General features: G+C 36.2%; 1 protein-coding gene across 1 annotated transcript in view; it reads right to left on the bottom strand.

Annotated features, from left to right (window-relative positions):
* LOC116174502 (zinc finger and SCAN domain-containing protein 5C-like) overlaps window positions 1–10400 on the bottom strand; it is a 45030-nt gene extending 34630 nt beyond the window's left edge. The window contains exon 1 of the mRNA XM_031492435.1: window positions 10157–10400. Coding sequence (XP_031348295.1) covers window positions 10157–10313 — 157 coding nt within the window. The 5' untranslated portion in view covers window positions 10314–10400. The remainder of the gene's footprint in view (window positions 1–10156) is intronic.
* Window positions 10401–15716: the final 5316 nt, after the last annotated feature.

Below are 15716 nucleotides of genomic sequence, written 5' to 3'. Positions count from 1 at the left end.
TGTTATTGCTTTGTTTCCGCTTTATCATAACCCTAAAACGGCCCACACACTATGCATTCTGTCGTACGACAAGTTGCACTGCAGATTGGACAAACAATCTGTGCAACCAATTGGTTAGTAGTTTACCCACAGACACGAACGATGTGAACATCAATCACTCGTTGCAACTGGTAATTTAGGGAACCACTTTCATTCGTGTGGTGTCATGACTATTTCGAAAAAAAAAAATAGCGGCGGTCATTCTGTTGGATGATCACTGGAAAGTAAATAAGAAAAAAAGAAAATGGTGCAAGTCATTCGATTTTACATCCCACAAACATGTTTGTTCCCGGTATATTTCAATAAATTCAGTCCAAAATGAGTGATTATTATCCATTTTCAATATTTTGAGGAGTACCTAATAATAACAGCAACCTATACTACACATAAACTTTAAAATAATACTTAGATTGCTTCAACGCGTCGACACGATTCAAGACAGGCCCACAAACTATGCAATATGTCGTATATCAGACGTAGTTGTACAACCAATTTTTAACCAGCTAAACTTCCATACGATCCAACCGTGTCGTTCGACTAATTACTCTTTGGTTCTAGGTAATTTGTTTATCTTAGTTGGTATTTAAGTTGGTAATTCCCCCTTTTTCTAGTGTAATTTTAAAATTTTCACATAACCTGTCTTACAAAAAACACCACGTTGTTAGACGTTTCTTCCTGTTATCTGTGGTCCGCTTTGGGGCCTCCCTTGTAATTTAATTATGTTATAAAAAGGTTTGTTTGTTGTCCTTCAGACACAACAACCTGAAAAATGTTTGAAATTTAAATGTGTCGTCTTAAAACAATCAATTTTTTATATCACTTTTTCCTCTTGGTAAGTTTCACTCATGATTGAGTTAAGTTCTAATTTTAATGTTTTTTAGCTATCACTCATGTAATGATAAAACTTTTATGTAACACTTGATAATGGAACGAGGTTCGTTCCGAAACATGTCGTGTTTTTCATCTAAAACTACCTGTCAACTTTAAATTGTCATTAAATTTTGGATGCGTGGGGAGATTTAGTGTTTTACCATTCCTGATCAAGCTACCCCATTGTGAGCTATACCAACCAATTTCATCATGTCATTTATTGTAAAATGTTATATTAGGAAACCGTTTTTAGCGCATTTCCACAAAAATAAAAAAAAATGCGCTATTGTGGCCACTTTGTCCGTCCGTCCGTCCGCCCGTCCGTCCGCTCGATTTGCGACGCTACTAGTTCTTTATCTTAAGAGCTATTGTTCTACTTTTTTCGCTATTGGGTTCGTTATGGTGTCGAGTCTTGTACCAAGGAAGGAATTTTTTCTGTACCGCTTACAAAAAAAGTTATTGTAAAAAAAACAAAAAAACCGTTTTTTACATGTTCCATAATTTTACACTTTTGCCGTTTATTAACGATCCTAGAGATCGTTTATAATTTTGCATTGCTATCTGTCGTCTGCTGTTGGTCTGTCCGTCTGTTCCTTTGTCTGTCTGTCCATCTATCTGTCCGTGTGAACGATAACTTTGTTTAGAAATGTTCGATCGCTTTTACATCTCCGTTAGTTATGAACTGAATTGCATGAAATTCAATATGGGCATAGCTTTAGCCATATAATACGCAATGCCAAAAGTTGAATCAAATCGATTCAAAATTCACAGTGTCCTTTTCGCATCTCGACCATTTATAAACCGAATTGCAAACTTTTTTACTTACAAGAGTATTTGAATGAAATTTGATACATAGGCACTTGGGATAAAAGAAAATCAAACGCCAATTTTAAAATTTGGTTTTGCGCATGCGCAGTTCCAACTTTCTTATTTAGAAAAGCATTGAAATGAAATTCTTCTTATAAACTGAAATTGAAGTAGCACGTCAAAAATGGATTGCCCATGTGCAACGCTATCTTTCATATTTGTGGCCGGATTTTTACGATTTTAACAGAAGTTGCATCTTACAAATGGGAAATGAATGCAAGTGGAAATGCGCTTTATGTAAATCGTTTACGATTACCTACTTTTTAACTTGTTAGTAATTTGGTCTGTCTTTATGTTGAATTCGCTGTTCTAAATATAATACTTTTTGATAGAATTTGATTTGTTTTATAGCAGACATTCCATGGCATCACAGATTATTGAAAACGATGGAGGTTTTATTTTTCCAATTTCCCGTCTTTATTATGCAAAAAATTGAAAACTAATACAGTTAATTGACGTAAACAATTTTTTTCCACAAAAAAACCTTAATACATTTTTGCTCTAAAATAATTTGGGGAGCCAATAATCCATTGTTATGAATTTTACATTGAAATCCCTATGGTGCGTTACACAAGTCACCACCCTGTATATGTGGCATAGTATATGATTTTAGGTTTTGAGATTTTGTTCAAAATTCGCCTCTGGGTGATTGTGACAAGTTGCAAAGATGGCGATTTCTTCTATAGATCGTATCATCTAAAAAAGGAATCTGGAGTGTAACTTCCCTCTTGACAACCCTCAATGAATGAGCGAAGATGTTTATAAGCGCATAGACGTTTACAAGTTGAATCTTCCAGTTTACAGGGTGGTTCACCGAAAATGTCAAATTTCGTCTTAATTTTCCCTAGCTTAAACGGTTGGAAATGGACGGTTCCCGTTCGCACCTTCTATGGGCACTTCTTTCGGAGAACCTGAATCTGTTTTCAGAATTTCCATAGCACGCGAGGGGTAGAAGCTACAGTCTACTACTTTCTCATTTCTAATGGGAGCCATATTGGATTTTTACGGAATAAGAGAGGACAAAAGAGAAAAATAATGACGTGTCACACTTTATACTTAATACATAAATTTACAAGAAAAATTTTAAAATTTTACAATCATTTGTCAACAAAACACCTACGGCTAATTAGATCTTACTGAATCAACTTTACTATAACGGCGATGCATTCAAACAGTAGTTATAGTAGGCTCTGATTCAAATGAATTTATTTTTTTGTCCTCTATCTCATTCCGTAAAAAACCAATGTCCATAATGAATAAGAAAGTAGAGCCTATACCTTCTACCTACATCTAGCGTGCTATGGATATTCTGAAAACAGTTCAGATTCTCCGAAAAAAGATGCCAAAGGCGCTAACGGGAGCCGTCCTAGGATAAATGAAAACGAAATTTGACATTTTCAGTTTTTCGGTGATATCTCAGTTATTTTCAAACATGTTTCAAAAATTTCAAAATAGTCTTTTTAATCACAAAAAGGGGCAACTTTGTGTATCTGCCACCGTTACGGAGATCCCAATGGTAGGCAACGAATTTGAACCACTCTGTACAATATTAAGGAAGTTGTGTAGATCCATTGCAATGTACAGTGGAAAAATTCAAAATTATCCGAAGGCCTAAAAACATGCCGACTTCATTTTTTATTTCTGATCTGCAAAGTACAATAATAATAGAAACACCCGTGTGACCTCAATTTTTATTTGCGAGTAAAATAAACCCAAAATAAGTTATTGAAAAGCTGTGTTTTTAGTCCGAATTTGAAACACTTCAATCTAAATACGTCACAAACCTACAACCAATCACGTAGAAGTGAGCCAGCAACCTTGTGCGAGGGTCTGACGTTTGTCGGATTTAACGTTTTAAGAGGAATGTTTAACTGCATCTAACGTTAAAGTGAACGACAAGTGACAAGTGCCTGTGACAGATGACGCAATTTACAAATGACATTCTCCTGCAAGATTCCCAAGTCGTATGTCACTTGAATGGTTCTAGCAGCTCATTGGTCGGGTTTATTACGTCACAGAGCCCGCCACAATCATCTCGTTTTGAATAAACCCCTAATACCGCACATGTTCATCATTTTTTTCTAATCAGCCACTATTTTTAAATACACTTTTACGGTCCAAAAAATTGTTTTATGGTTTCAGGTACACGCTTATTAGTTATTAAATTAGAACTACAGAATTCAACTATACTGTAAACTTGAAGAATTATGTTCCTTGGCACAATAGTGCATTAAACATTATTGTAATGTATTTTATGTAAAGCAATAAAATCATTCGCTTTTGAAAAAAAATCTAGATCTTTATCATATTATCTAGATTACCTTGCTATTACGGTCGTCGATTTTATCCTAATCAAATTCTTCATAATCTTTTAATAAATTATTTGAATAATATTATACGTTTTTTATTTTAACGTCATGAAATCATACACCTTTATTAGGTATGATCTAGTCCAGATAAAAACAATCTTTGCTCTACACGTTTCAAAAATCTCTCCCAGATTTAAAACAATTCAACACACTTTTGGATGCTTAGAAGTATTGCTCATTATATAATCGGTATTTGGGTAACTCCAGAATTTCTGCATGTACGTTAGTGCGTTATTATTGTACAAGATTATTTCGCTTATATTTGCTGTCAGTTACACAAGCGCTCTTGTTATTACCGTAATAGATCTATTGATAAATGCTTTATATATGTATTTATAGGGTATTCTGAAAAGCTTTATGTTTACAATTCAAGCGTTTATAGTGTGTTTATATTTGCAGTTTATGTAGTTCGTGGTAGGTACTTTATTACGGGCATTATTATTTTACATGCGTTACGTTCTCGTTCTCTATGTTAAATATTTTGACGTGTTTGTAGTGATCTAACCCGCAATTGTGCTAACACTGTTAAATCGTTGTTCAGATTCTAGCAATGGTTTCTTGCGAATAATTTTCGAGAGAGCGCCATCTACAATTTCTAAGGAGAGTTCAAACGGAATCGCCAAGTCTGAGAAACTATACCCATTTCCGGCCGGAACGTTTAATAAATGAAGATAAATCGGATCATGAAGTCACTCAACTTCAGTTGTTGATGTCTTTTAGGGAATTATGATCAATGCCAAGTGTTTGCAAGCCTCGGTACTTCATTTGAGGGAAGATCAATTCCTATACCGAAAAATTAATTAAAAAACATTTTTTCCGTAAGGGTACATTCTGTACGATCTCTTTCCATAAGTGAGGACTCAATGCAAAGTAATTGAGCAGTATCATTCTTGGGAACTGATTATTCGGAAATATTTATAAAACTCCCCTATCTACGTTACAAACGTTCGGATGTGCACTCAAAGTTTGAAAACTTATTTTCTGATCACGTTGCTTGTCTAAGATTTATTAAAAGAATCTGGAAAGCTATAAATCGTAATAACATAAACTTCAAAATTGCTTTCTATTTAGTTTCTTTACGGGAAATGCAATTATTGTAGCAAGCACAACCCTCTATTAGATGAGGTTTTTTTGTTGTTCCCGTTACAGCTCACAATTTGGAATATATAAGGAAGGAGTTAGCTACCCGAAATAGTAGAGTTCCTACTTTTTAAATAGTGTTAGGGGTGTGCAAATTTGTTTTTCTTACATCGAGGCAAGCCACAAATAGCGACATTTATAAGGTATTGCACGGACTGCGATGCTAATTAAATTCTCTCGAAGGATTTTGGTAAGCAAATTTCCGAATATGGCTTAGTTGGATAGTGAAGCTAATTAAATGTACGGGTAACTAAACGAGAATTTGTCGCATACTTCCCTAATATGGATTAAATTATCTTCAAGAGGATTCATTTATAAACTTTTTCCACATAACATATCACGTATGGTGATAAGAAACCTATTTAACCCCAACTACTTTAATAAAATTTAGATACGACAGTTATGTAGGCTAGCACTAGAGTACGATGAAATAAACCACGTATTGTCATATCTCCAGTTAATTCCTTTTTTAAGATGATTTGCTCTCTGTCCAGGCGAAAATCTGCTTTACCTTGATAATGTGATATGACAATTCGTTTTCTCAACTGTTTTATATCACCTTCGATTTTGTTGCTTAAAACGCCGAATTCTTTGCGCCTTTGTCGGCACGTAGACCAATGGAAAAATGCAGCAATAAACTAGTATATTAAAACATTAGTGTATAATGGTGTGTTACAACGACCATCATAATCGCACACTATAACCGAATGTTTTATGCTATTTACACAAAATATCAAAGTATGCTCGTTTTTTCGAAACAATTCAACTTTTGCTCGAAAATCTAAAAGATGGAAGCGTCATCATCAAAAACTAAATTAGTGAACAGCGAAAAAAGATCTGAATTAAACTGCTTACAAAAAGGAATTTGAAAAAGTGACTTCGTGGTTAAGACAAAAAAAGTGGAAACTGTTCTACTTGCTTACTTTTGGACCAAGTACTAAGAAACCTTCTCATTTTGCTCATATGTATTCCATTTTCTTTGCGGTGCACTTTTTCAAAGCTGAAATGTATGCTGCGGATAAAAAAATAACGCAGGGGCCCAAAATTGATAGCCTTCATAAAAAATCGTTCCATTGGTTATGTACCAGAAAAACCGTAAATATTTTCAAAGGAGCAGTTGATGAAACGTATTTGCTTTTGAAGGTACGATTTCAATATGTCAAAGCTGCTGACATTAAATTAATATGTTTGTAGGTGGTTGCCATTTTTGGCCTGTTTGGGGCTTGCAGAAGAGTAGAATTTGTAACGAAGCATTATTATTGATTACGGTTTATTACTTGTTGAAAGATCCCCGTAACATTTAAAGCAATTTGATAGATGGCTCCATCTATTGTTGGAATTTAACGACGCAAATGTCGATTTTTCTCGTCCCTTTTTTTGTAAGTCGTATCGAGATACACTTTGTTTACACAAACAGCTGATAGCGCGAGTAGAACGGATGGAATTTTAATTGCCATCATCCATATTGATCTCTGGCGATTGGATTCATAATTTGGGGATTCCGAAGGACTTAGTGGACGGAATTTACCTATGCATCGAGTGAGGATATACATTTCTCTTTATCGTAAGTACCGCGATTTGCATTTTGTTTACTTACAGTGTATCTTTTTAGCGCATTTCCACAAAAATAAGAAAAAATGCCCTAGTTTGGCCACTTTGTCCGTCCGTCCGTCCGTTCCATAATTTTACACTTTTGCCGTTTATTAACGATCCTAGAAATCGTTTATAATTTTGTATTGCTGTCTGTCGTCTGTCTGTTGGTCTGTCCGTCTGTTCCTTTGTCTGTCTGTCCCTCTATCTGTCCGTGTGAACGATAACTTTGTTTAGAAATGTCCGATCGCTTTGACATCTCCGTTAGTTATAGGCGCTTGGAATAAAGGAAAACGCCAGTTTCAAAATTTGGTTTTGCGCTTGCACAGGGCCAACTTTCTTATTTAGAAAGGCATTAAAATGAAATTCTTCTTATAAACAGAAATTGAAGTAGCACGTCAAAAATGGATTGCACATGTGCAACGCTATCTTTCATGTTTGTGGCCGGATTTTTACGATTTTAACAGAAGTTGCATCTTACAAATGGGAAATGAATCCACGTGGAAATGCGCTTTCTGTAAATCGTTTACGATTACTTTTTGCTTGTTAAACGTAACTGTGCTCGGATTTAAAATGGGCATCGTCCTTTAAAGTACATATAAAACATCTAGTTACCTTATTGGTAATAGTTTGAAAACAGGTGGCTAGCTCTCTAACCAAATACAGAAACTTGTAACCAGACCCCGCTATGGACTTAAATTTTTCTCAGTGTCTTAGGTGTCAAGTGTTAGGAAGTATACAAGATCATTTTCAAATTTTTTCAAAGGATTCTTAATGAATATGGCGATCTATATTTTGTGAATTATTGGCTTCCGGATGGAAAATGGAATCCGCCTCATCTACACGCCGCCATATTGACTCCAAACGAACCGGAAAGTAAAGAACGTGAATATATTCAATCCAAAAAGGCTACAAATTGTCCAAAAACCAATAAAGACTAAAGCAGGAGACATGGATAGGTAAATAAACAAGGTATTGCATTGTACCGTATGGGTGGCACTCCCTAGGCACAGACGTTTTCAGGTTGCATCAACAGCCGTCTGTGTGGCCTAACGGCGTCGTGATATAACTGCAGGGACCGCCAGCTTTGCATGCCCTCCGAAGCATGGTAGTCAGGAGGTGTTCCGAAGAAGTCTTCAGTCGAAGAAGAAGAAAAAGAATATGGAGGGAGAGAATACTAAAAAGAAGAAGAAATTGAATGAGAAAACTTCTTATTCTAAGACTAAAAATAGACCGTGGAGTAGACCTACTGGGGAAACCACGTTAAAAAAAGCACGTCAAGTACACTAGAACTTTAGTAAATTTTGGAATCGCTTTTTCTTCTCAGAAATACTGAATCTTAGGGGAAAAAGTTTAAGAACAATTTTTGTAGATAATTGCATAATGTGCCATTATTGTGTGAGCTATTTTTCTCGTAAAACTAACCGTTTCGCTAAAAAATCTAAAAACTCCGTTTTTGCTAAATTTGACCTTGTATAAAATTTTTTGCACACACGGGATCGATGGGGAATTTTTACAATTTCACGGACGGAGAATGAAGTACCTAACCATAGTGTGGAACGGAAGAACTGTGAAAAGGCAGATGTCCCCTGTAATGCGGATGTTACTATAATTGAAACTTGTAATTATAGTGAGAACTGTTGTACAACAATTTGCTGCTATACGGTTGAAAATTATTTCGTGTATATGACGGAAATATAGCGTTAAATTTTTAATCAATCAACAAGTACACCTTTGTCATTCATATAGCACGCTTTTTCCACTGTACATAGATTTTTGTTCCATTTTACCTACATACATTACATCCAATGGACAAATATGTACGTCTTATGTACTTACGTACAATTGTGTACGATCACAAACTATCATTCTATTACGTACATGGTACGCCGGTAATTTCGGCCAACTAGTAATTATTGTGCACGTGACTATGAAATGCATGTTTATGAATTTGACGGATGTGATATTGTAGCGAATTCGAAAAAACTCTACTATGTATGTCCAGAAAAGTACGTATTATGGCCGTGAACAAGAGTAAGTACTTAATAGTACGTCTAATGTACGTACGGCAAAGTTCGTACCAATCTTGTACCAAGTAGTGCAAAAATAACGTTCCATGTATGTGAAATGTACGTACATGTATCGTAAGTGTACGTGAAATGTGCCCAGCGCTGTACGTACTATGTATTTGCAATGTACGTATTTGTGTTCTTTGGGTCAATGTAATTTGGATATTTGAAATCCCTTTGCACTTTGAGTTTGAGTTTTTACAAAAACAAAACAAAACAAAAACTGCAACAATATATTCAAGTGTGGAACGGGTTTTACAGCAAGGCCGTTTTTTATCAGCCTTATTACCTTATACTAATTACAAGTGAAAGTTTACAAAAGCTGATTGGCCTAAAGTACCTCCTTCACCATTATTTGTAAACGTCATTGGTATTTTTGTTTTATTTTTCAATGTTCAATGACCACAAACGCGAATACAGAGAGAAGGGCAGACGAGTAGGGAAAAGAAGAGAATTAAATGAATATTGTACAATGAGTAAACCCCAAAGTTCAAAGGAGAGTGGGCATGAGGTCGAAAACAGGCCGAGATGGGCACAAAGAAGAGAGAGAGAGAGAAGATGGGAGCTTCATTCTACTAGCCTACTATTGGATGCTTGTCTTTCCTGAAGCGGAAAACGCATCCAGACAGTTTTAGCGACAGTTGCGATTAATGAACGACTGAAAATCAATTGGGACTTGTACTTGAACTGCTTCAGAAGCCTTACATGTATAGAGGCAATGATTTATTCTTAAACTTGTAATCCGCTGTTACGTAGATATATTGTTATGCGACCATAAAACTATAATAAAAGTGAATTGGTCTGGCAAGAGGTTTAATACGTTCATCGAGTGACATTCGGTCCAATTCCTAGCATGATTTATTAACCGAAAAATGTAGTAAAAGTGGATGTCGTAACTTATGTAGGATTTAATCAATAGTTCCCGAAGCTTACACTGTTTCAACCCCTATTGAAAATGAATTAATCATCGGCGAATGAAAAGTGGATTAAGTTGAAACGTAGTTTGCAAAGTTTAATATGCAAGTCATTTCCCATTAGGGTTACAATATCTTAAATATTTCGGCGCTTGAATCATTTCCGATGGCTGACTCAACGTTCCGTTTTCCCACAAACGTGTTTGCGTGTGAGGGTCCGCACGCCAGATATTCATTAAAGGGCTTTACCATGCGTTGGGAACGTGCTCGAACATAATGCGTTAAGTCTTGTACTCACCCGAATGCTTGGATGGGGGGCTGTAGTATGATGGTGCGACGCAGGCCTCCGTTGGGCTCACTGGGGCTCCACCAGTTGCGGTTGATTCATCCCAATAATCTCTATTCGCAGCTTGATACTTGTTGCTCTGTTTCTTTACCATGTAGCAGCGCGGCATGGTGTTGGAGTTATTGATTTAGTATTAGCAGTTTGTATGAGTGAAGCTTTAAAGAGAGTATATTGCTTGCGATATTTATTGACGAGCCGTATAATGGAATGTGGTGGCAGGTGGTTGCTGTCGCGTAGGAGGAACAAGTGGTGATGGCGGCCGAGTGATGTCGGTATAGGTGGGTCCGTGCAACAAGTAGTAGCAACACGATGCCGGCTTATCCAACAGGTAAACAACTTGTCGTGTTTGCATCCGATATTCACTTCAAACAGTTCAGTTCCAAAAGGTAAAGCCACCTTCAAAATTTGGTAAGCATCGTAAAGGCAAAACGGGAAGAACTCGTTCCTATGCACATGCACCACTGGGATATACATAAAACTCACTTAAATGCCTAAATTTGGACGGTTTGTTAACATTTTCTGGTTTGAATAAATTGGCAAAATTCTGAAAATTGTGTTCCCCTTCCCTTTGACTTCTCTCTCAGTGTTTACGGAATGTGTTGCGTTATCCTTTGGCAGGAGTTTTATCACTAATTGCACGAGTTGGTAATTTATTAATCAACATTGTTCACTATTACTCACTGACACTCACGAACCCTTGATATATGTGTAAGAGAAGCGGACGCACCACTCCCTGGTAGCAAGTGCTCGCGTCGCGACGCCAGGCACGGGCGGGGTGACGCTTTAAGCGCAGGCGTCCCTCCTCCGCGTGCAGGAATCGATCCGGGACCGACACCTGTTACCGAATTCATCAATTCCCCTTCCTATTTCTTTCTCTTTCGACAATAAAATGCAGCGTATGTATCCTGCATAGCATTACATACGCGCGTTCCCATTCCAACCCAGATGCATTATTGAAAGGATGGGGCGCAAATTCCGACTTTCACAAACATCCCTCACTCGACGCGCTGACATTTAAATGTAATATTACTTCACGAAATTTCACTAACGTCCAGTTTTTTAAAGTGGAATCCTGCGTCATCCTGCTAAAGTTTGAAGCACGCTATTATACGCTCTTAAGCTCATTGTACTACAAAGTTTCCGTAATATATCAGCTTATACGTCTAATCCAAAATGTCGTATTTCAAAAACAAAGTTACCCTTAGAAGTGTAGCCATTCTTTCGTATCCTTTTTTATTACACGCAGATTGAAAAAGATTTATTGCAAAATATAAACTTTTTCGCGTGTAACCCGACAGTTATCCGCTCATTGGCATTTTACAAGACAAACCCCATTAAAATTAAACTTGCATGTGGGAAGCAACAGAAATTAAATTCAGCATTTAAAATTCAGTTCGTGGTAATTTTCGGGCGAAGTTCCTCAAATTTGATTAATGATATAATAGTTGACCTAAATTTTATTAATGATCATATTTTATAACTACCAAAATTATGAACTATATAGCGATAGTTAATTAGTTTATGGCATGACTGCAGGTTTTGTAAGACGCAGAGGTTGAGCAAACACTTCATTGGACGGAAAGATTAGGAGCGTTAGATGTTATGAAAACTGCTTTTAGAAAACCGTATCTAAAATGAAATTAAATTTTTCGAAAGGTTGATTTCTATGGTTGGCACGAGGGTAGGCATCAACGTTATCAGTGAATTAACTGTGCCGGTGATGGTATTGACACAATATGCACTTTTCCACGAGGATTATATCAACTTAGTATCATTTCAGCTGAACAGTTAAGGATTCAATGTTTCAAATAGTGAATCAACTGTGGTAAAACTAAAAGAGACCATGCTGCAGATGTGACGGTATCAGGGTCCTCATAGGACCTGAAGAACGAACTGTAGAGAAATAAAATGTAAATACAAAAAATGTGCAAAATTCCTGACGGAACAGCTTCCCAGCTCAAACCAAAAATCGTATTTTTGGAAGAGGGTCTTCAAAAAATGGTAAGTGAAGGAAAAAACGTGTCCCACAAAAGCTTATTATATTAGGATGTAGAGTAAGAAGATTCAATAAAAACTATAGATTTCTACTTGAAGAAATTAAGTTTTCCTACACTTGACCATTAACGGCCAGTTACTGAAAATGTGCGTAGCCAAGAATATTTTTATGTAAGGCATCCCCGCTAGTTGCCGCAATAATCGACTGTCTCAAGATAAATAAGACACCCTGCATATACGTTTAAAAACGGTTTTAAAGAGGTCTGAAGTGATAAATTCGATATTGGTAGTATGGTATACGTTTTTATGTAGACCGATTTTATACCTACGTTTAAAATACGATTTTTATTCATACATCTAACCATTGAGTTCACTTTCTACGTTGATAATACGTATATAAATAACCGTTTTTTAGCATTCGTTTTATAAACGTATATAACACCACTTTAATATACGCATATAAGTCGCATATCAATGAGAAATAATAAATGCATAATATTCTTACAAGAATACAGCAACATCCACCGGACATTTATGCGTATTATATGCGTAGGGTTTTAGTCTACAATAAACGCTTTTTATACGGAACTGGGTTGCTAGGGAAGTCAAATATAAGATTACGAAACTGGAAAGCGCAAAGTTTACCGCAACTCACAAAAGAAATGACCGCTAAACCCCAATTCGTTTGGCTTATGCAGTTGGATTTACACTCCAATAAATAATCCCCTGAAACTGATACCTTTTGTAGACAAAAATGCTTGTTTCAAAAGTATCGTATATAAATCGCTACTTATTATCGTTATGTTCCGAATTCTAGGTCTGTGTTGTAGTCGGACTTTCGTAGAATACGTTCTCTCATAACCGCCCCACGTTCTTGTGAGTCTACGCGCTCTTTTTGGCGCATTTTTTAAGATTTAAAAAAATGTGCCATTGTTTGCGTTTTGTCCGTTTGTCCGTCCGGATCAACTTCTACCGTTTCGAACTACTTCTAGGAGAATAGTCCTAGAATCCTGGAATTTTTGCAGTAGGTAGCCTATACCTTGAAGGGGTGCCAGACGGCCATCAAATTTCGCTGTCCAAACCCCCCCCCCCCCCTCACGAATTATTTCCTGAGATGCTGTTTTTGAAAGTCAAACGTGCATAACTTTTACATACGACAACCAATTGGTCTCAGATTTTGCACGCATGCCTCTAGTGGTGGCAAGTTTAACTTTAGACAACAAATTGAGCAAACTTAACTGCGCCGACGACGTAGCACAAAAGGACGGTAGCTATCAAAATTTGAAAATACATGTTTAAAAATAACTAAACGGTAGCGTCAATCGTCGCATTACTTAATAATAGATTAGATTCTAATATCGAAGTTGATTAATTATATGATCAAAACACTTAAAAGTGATAAAGATAACGGATTTGACACTCAAGTTTTGAAGTTAGAAACACGTGGATGAAATGAACAAAAAGTTTCAACATCTTCAGAAAAAGTTGCAGCGTCCCTTTAGGAGAACACCTGAATGTTCTAAATGGTAGGGTTTCTAAACTCATCAGTGCCATATCAATGCTTTATGGAGTATTCAAAGGCGAACCTATAAACAAGCTCCGCTATCTGCGAGGCTATCTCTATAGGGCAATCGCCGGCTACGCGTGTAGTGTGTGATTTACTCTTACCTGATAAGGTAATTGTACAACAATCGGCAATAAGAATAGACTCTGGGACCGGCGCAAACAACAACAATCTAGTAGTAGTCACCCTTGGATACTAGGTATTGGGGGTAGTCAAGGTAAAAAAAAATGCAAGGTGCTCATTATATATCGAATATAGTATATATCTCGGTAAATATCGACTGTATACAAAATTCTTCTAAGTTTATTTCCCATAATAAGGCAGCATTCAGTTGTTTTTATTTCAGAAAACAAAGGAATAACGATAAACAGATTGAATTTTTTTAAATAGCAATGCTTCACACAAAAAACAAATCATTTAAATGAAGAAAATTTTGCGTTGACCGAAGCACATATATGTTTGGGTAGGGCCAACTACATGTAGGTATATTTCAGTCTAAATGACAATATATTTAGGCTATGACGCGAATTTTTATTAACCCAGACACAAATCAAATTGATTTAACAATTAATTTGGTTTAAGTGAAAAACCTATTTTTTCTGCTACCCTTGGAATTTATTTGGTTTATATACATTGCGCCTAAATTGAAAGTATCGACGTGTTTGAATTAAAAACCATATTCTAGAATCTAGATCTAAATTTAAAAATATTTAAGCCAAATATATCATGCCTGACTAAACTAAACTTAAACATTGTTCAAGCCATACTTTGAATTGAAGCAACTATTAATTATTTAACCCAAAAGCTACATATTTCTTATTCGAAATGCGTACAGATGAGACTAAATAATATTTTGTTGACGCATATATACCATTTTTTGATTTAAATATTGTGCGAAGAGCAACCGAATCGAATTTTACGACAGGTTTTTATTGGAGGGGGAAATATTTATGCACCCATGCGATTGAAATGAATTAATTTCGTTCCAGAGATTTATTTAGTTACTTAGCCAAAGGCTCCTCTGTAGTCAATCCGCCATATTGGAAAAAATAGCTAAACGTTCTTATGAAATTCTGCTTTTGTAGTTGCAGTCTAATTCTCGATAGTGGATATTAGCGGTAGGTACGAGAAATCAAATGAAGGAAAACGAAACAATATCCCTCCTTAAAATTAATACAACAGAAAGTAGCAAAAAGCTTACCTTGCAGTGCAGTGGTGTAACGATTTATTTTTTCCGTTACGAAACATTACTATTGTTTACGGGTTACTACTTGTCGAAGAACCCCCGTAGCATTAGAAGCGATTTAATAGATGGCTCCATCTATTGATGGTAGTTAACCACGCAATGTTTCGCCTGAGATATGAAATGGTAAGAAGCCATTTTGCCAACTTTATTAGTATTTTCTTTTCAGACATTCGATATCTGACTGTTACGCCGACGTAATTTAATAATTGTCACTAACTTTATTCGTATTAATTGGTTTTTACGACCTCGCATTAACTTAGAGGTCTGTATGTTTGAGATTTTACGACGGGCGTTTTATGTAAAATTCGTAAAGGGCATTTCCTGCTGAACAATACCAGCCTAGCTCGAGGATGTTAAAACTACCAGTGTGATTCCGTGCGAATATATCAATTTAATTGGGCGCCATACATGTGTCAATCTTATCAGAGAGTTAACGACCACCTTGAAGCCATTGTATTGATTGTACCGACCATCTGAACACTTAGTTCCATTTAGTGCAGTCAGGGGACACATTCCGTTACTTCTGTGTGTTATAAGCATATCGTTGAATACGTCTTAAAGCGTACATTTTGCAGTGTAGTTTTATTAATCGCATTTCATGTTACTTTTGGAAACTGTTGTTATTGATACAGTCAGTTAGTTACCAATTGATCATTGTCGATTGGAGGTTTGGATAATTAGGGAATTTTCATTACACATTTAATTTC

Source organism: Photinus pyralis, unplaced genomic scaffold (assembly GCF_008802855.1).
Source record: "Photinus pyralis isolate 1611_PpyrPB1 unplaced genomic scaffold, Ppyr1.3 Ppyr1.4_LG6, whole genome shotgun sequence".
Lineage (NCBI taxonomy): Eukaryota > Metazoa > Arthropoda > Insecta > Coleoptera > Lampyridae > Photinus > Photinus pyralis.
This window is presented reverse-complemented; position numbering and strand designations above follow the sequence as displayed.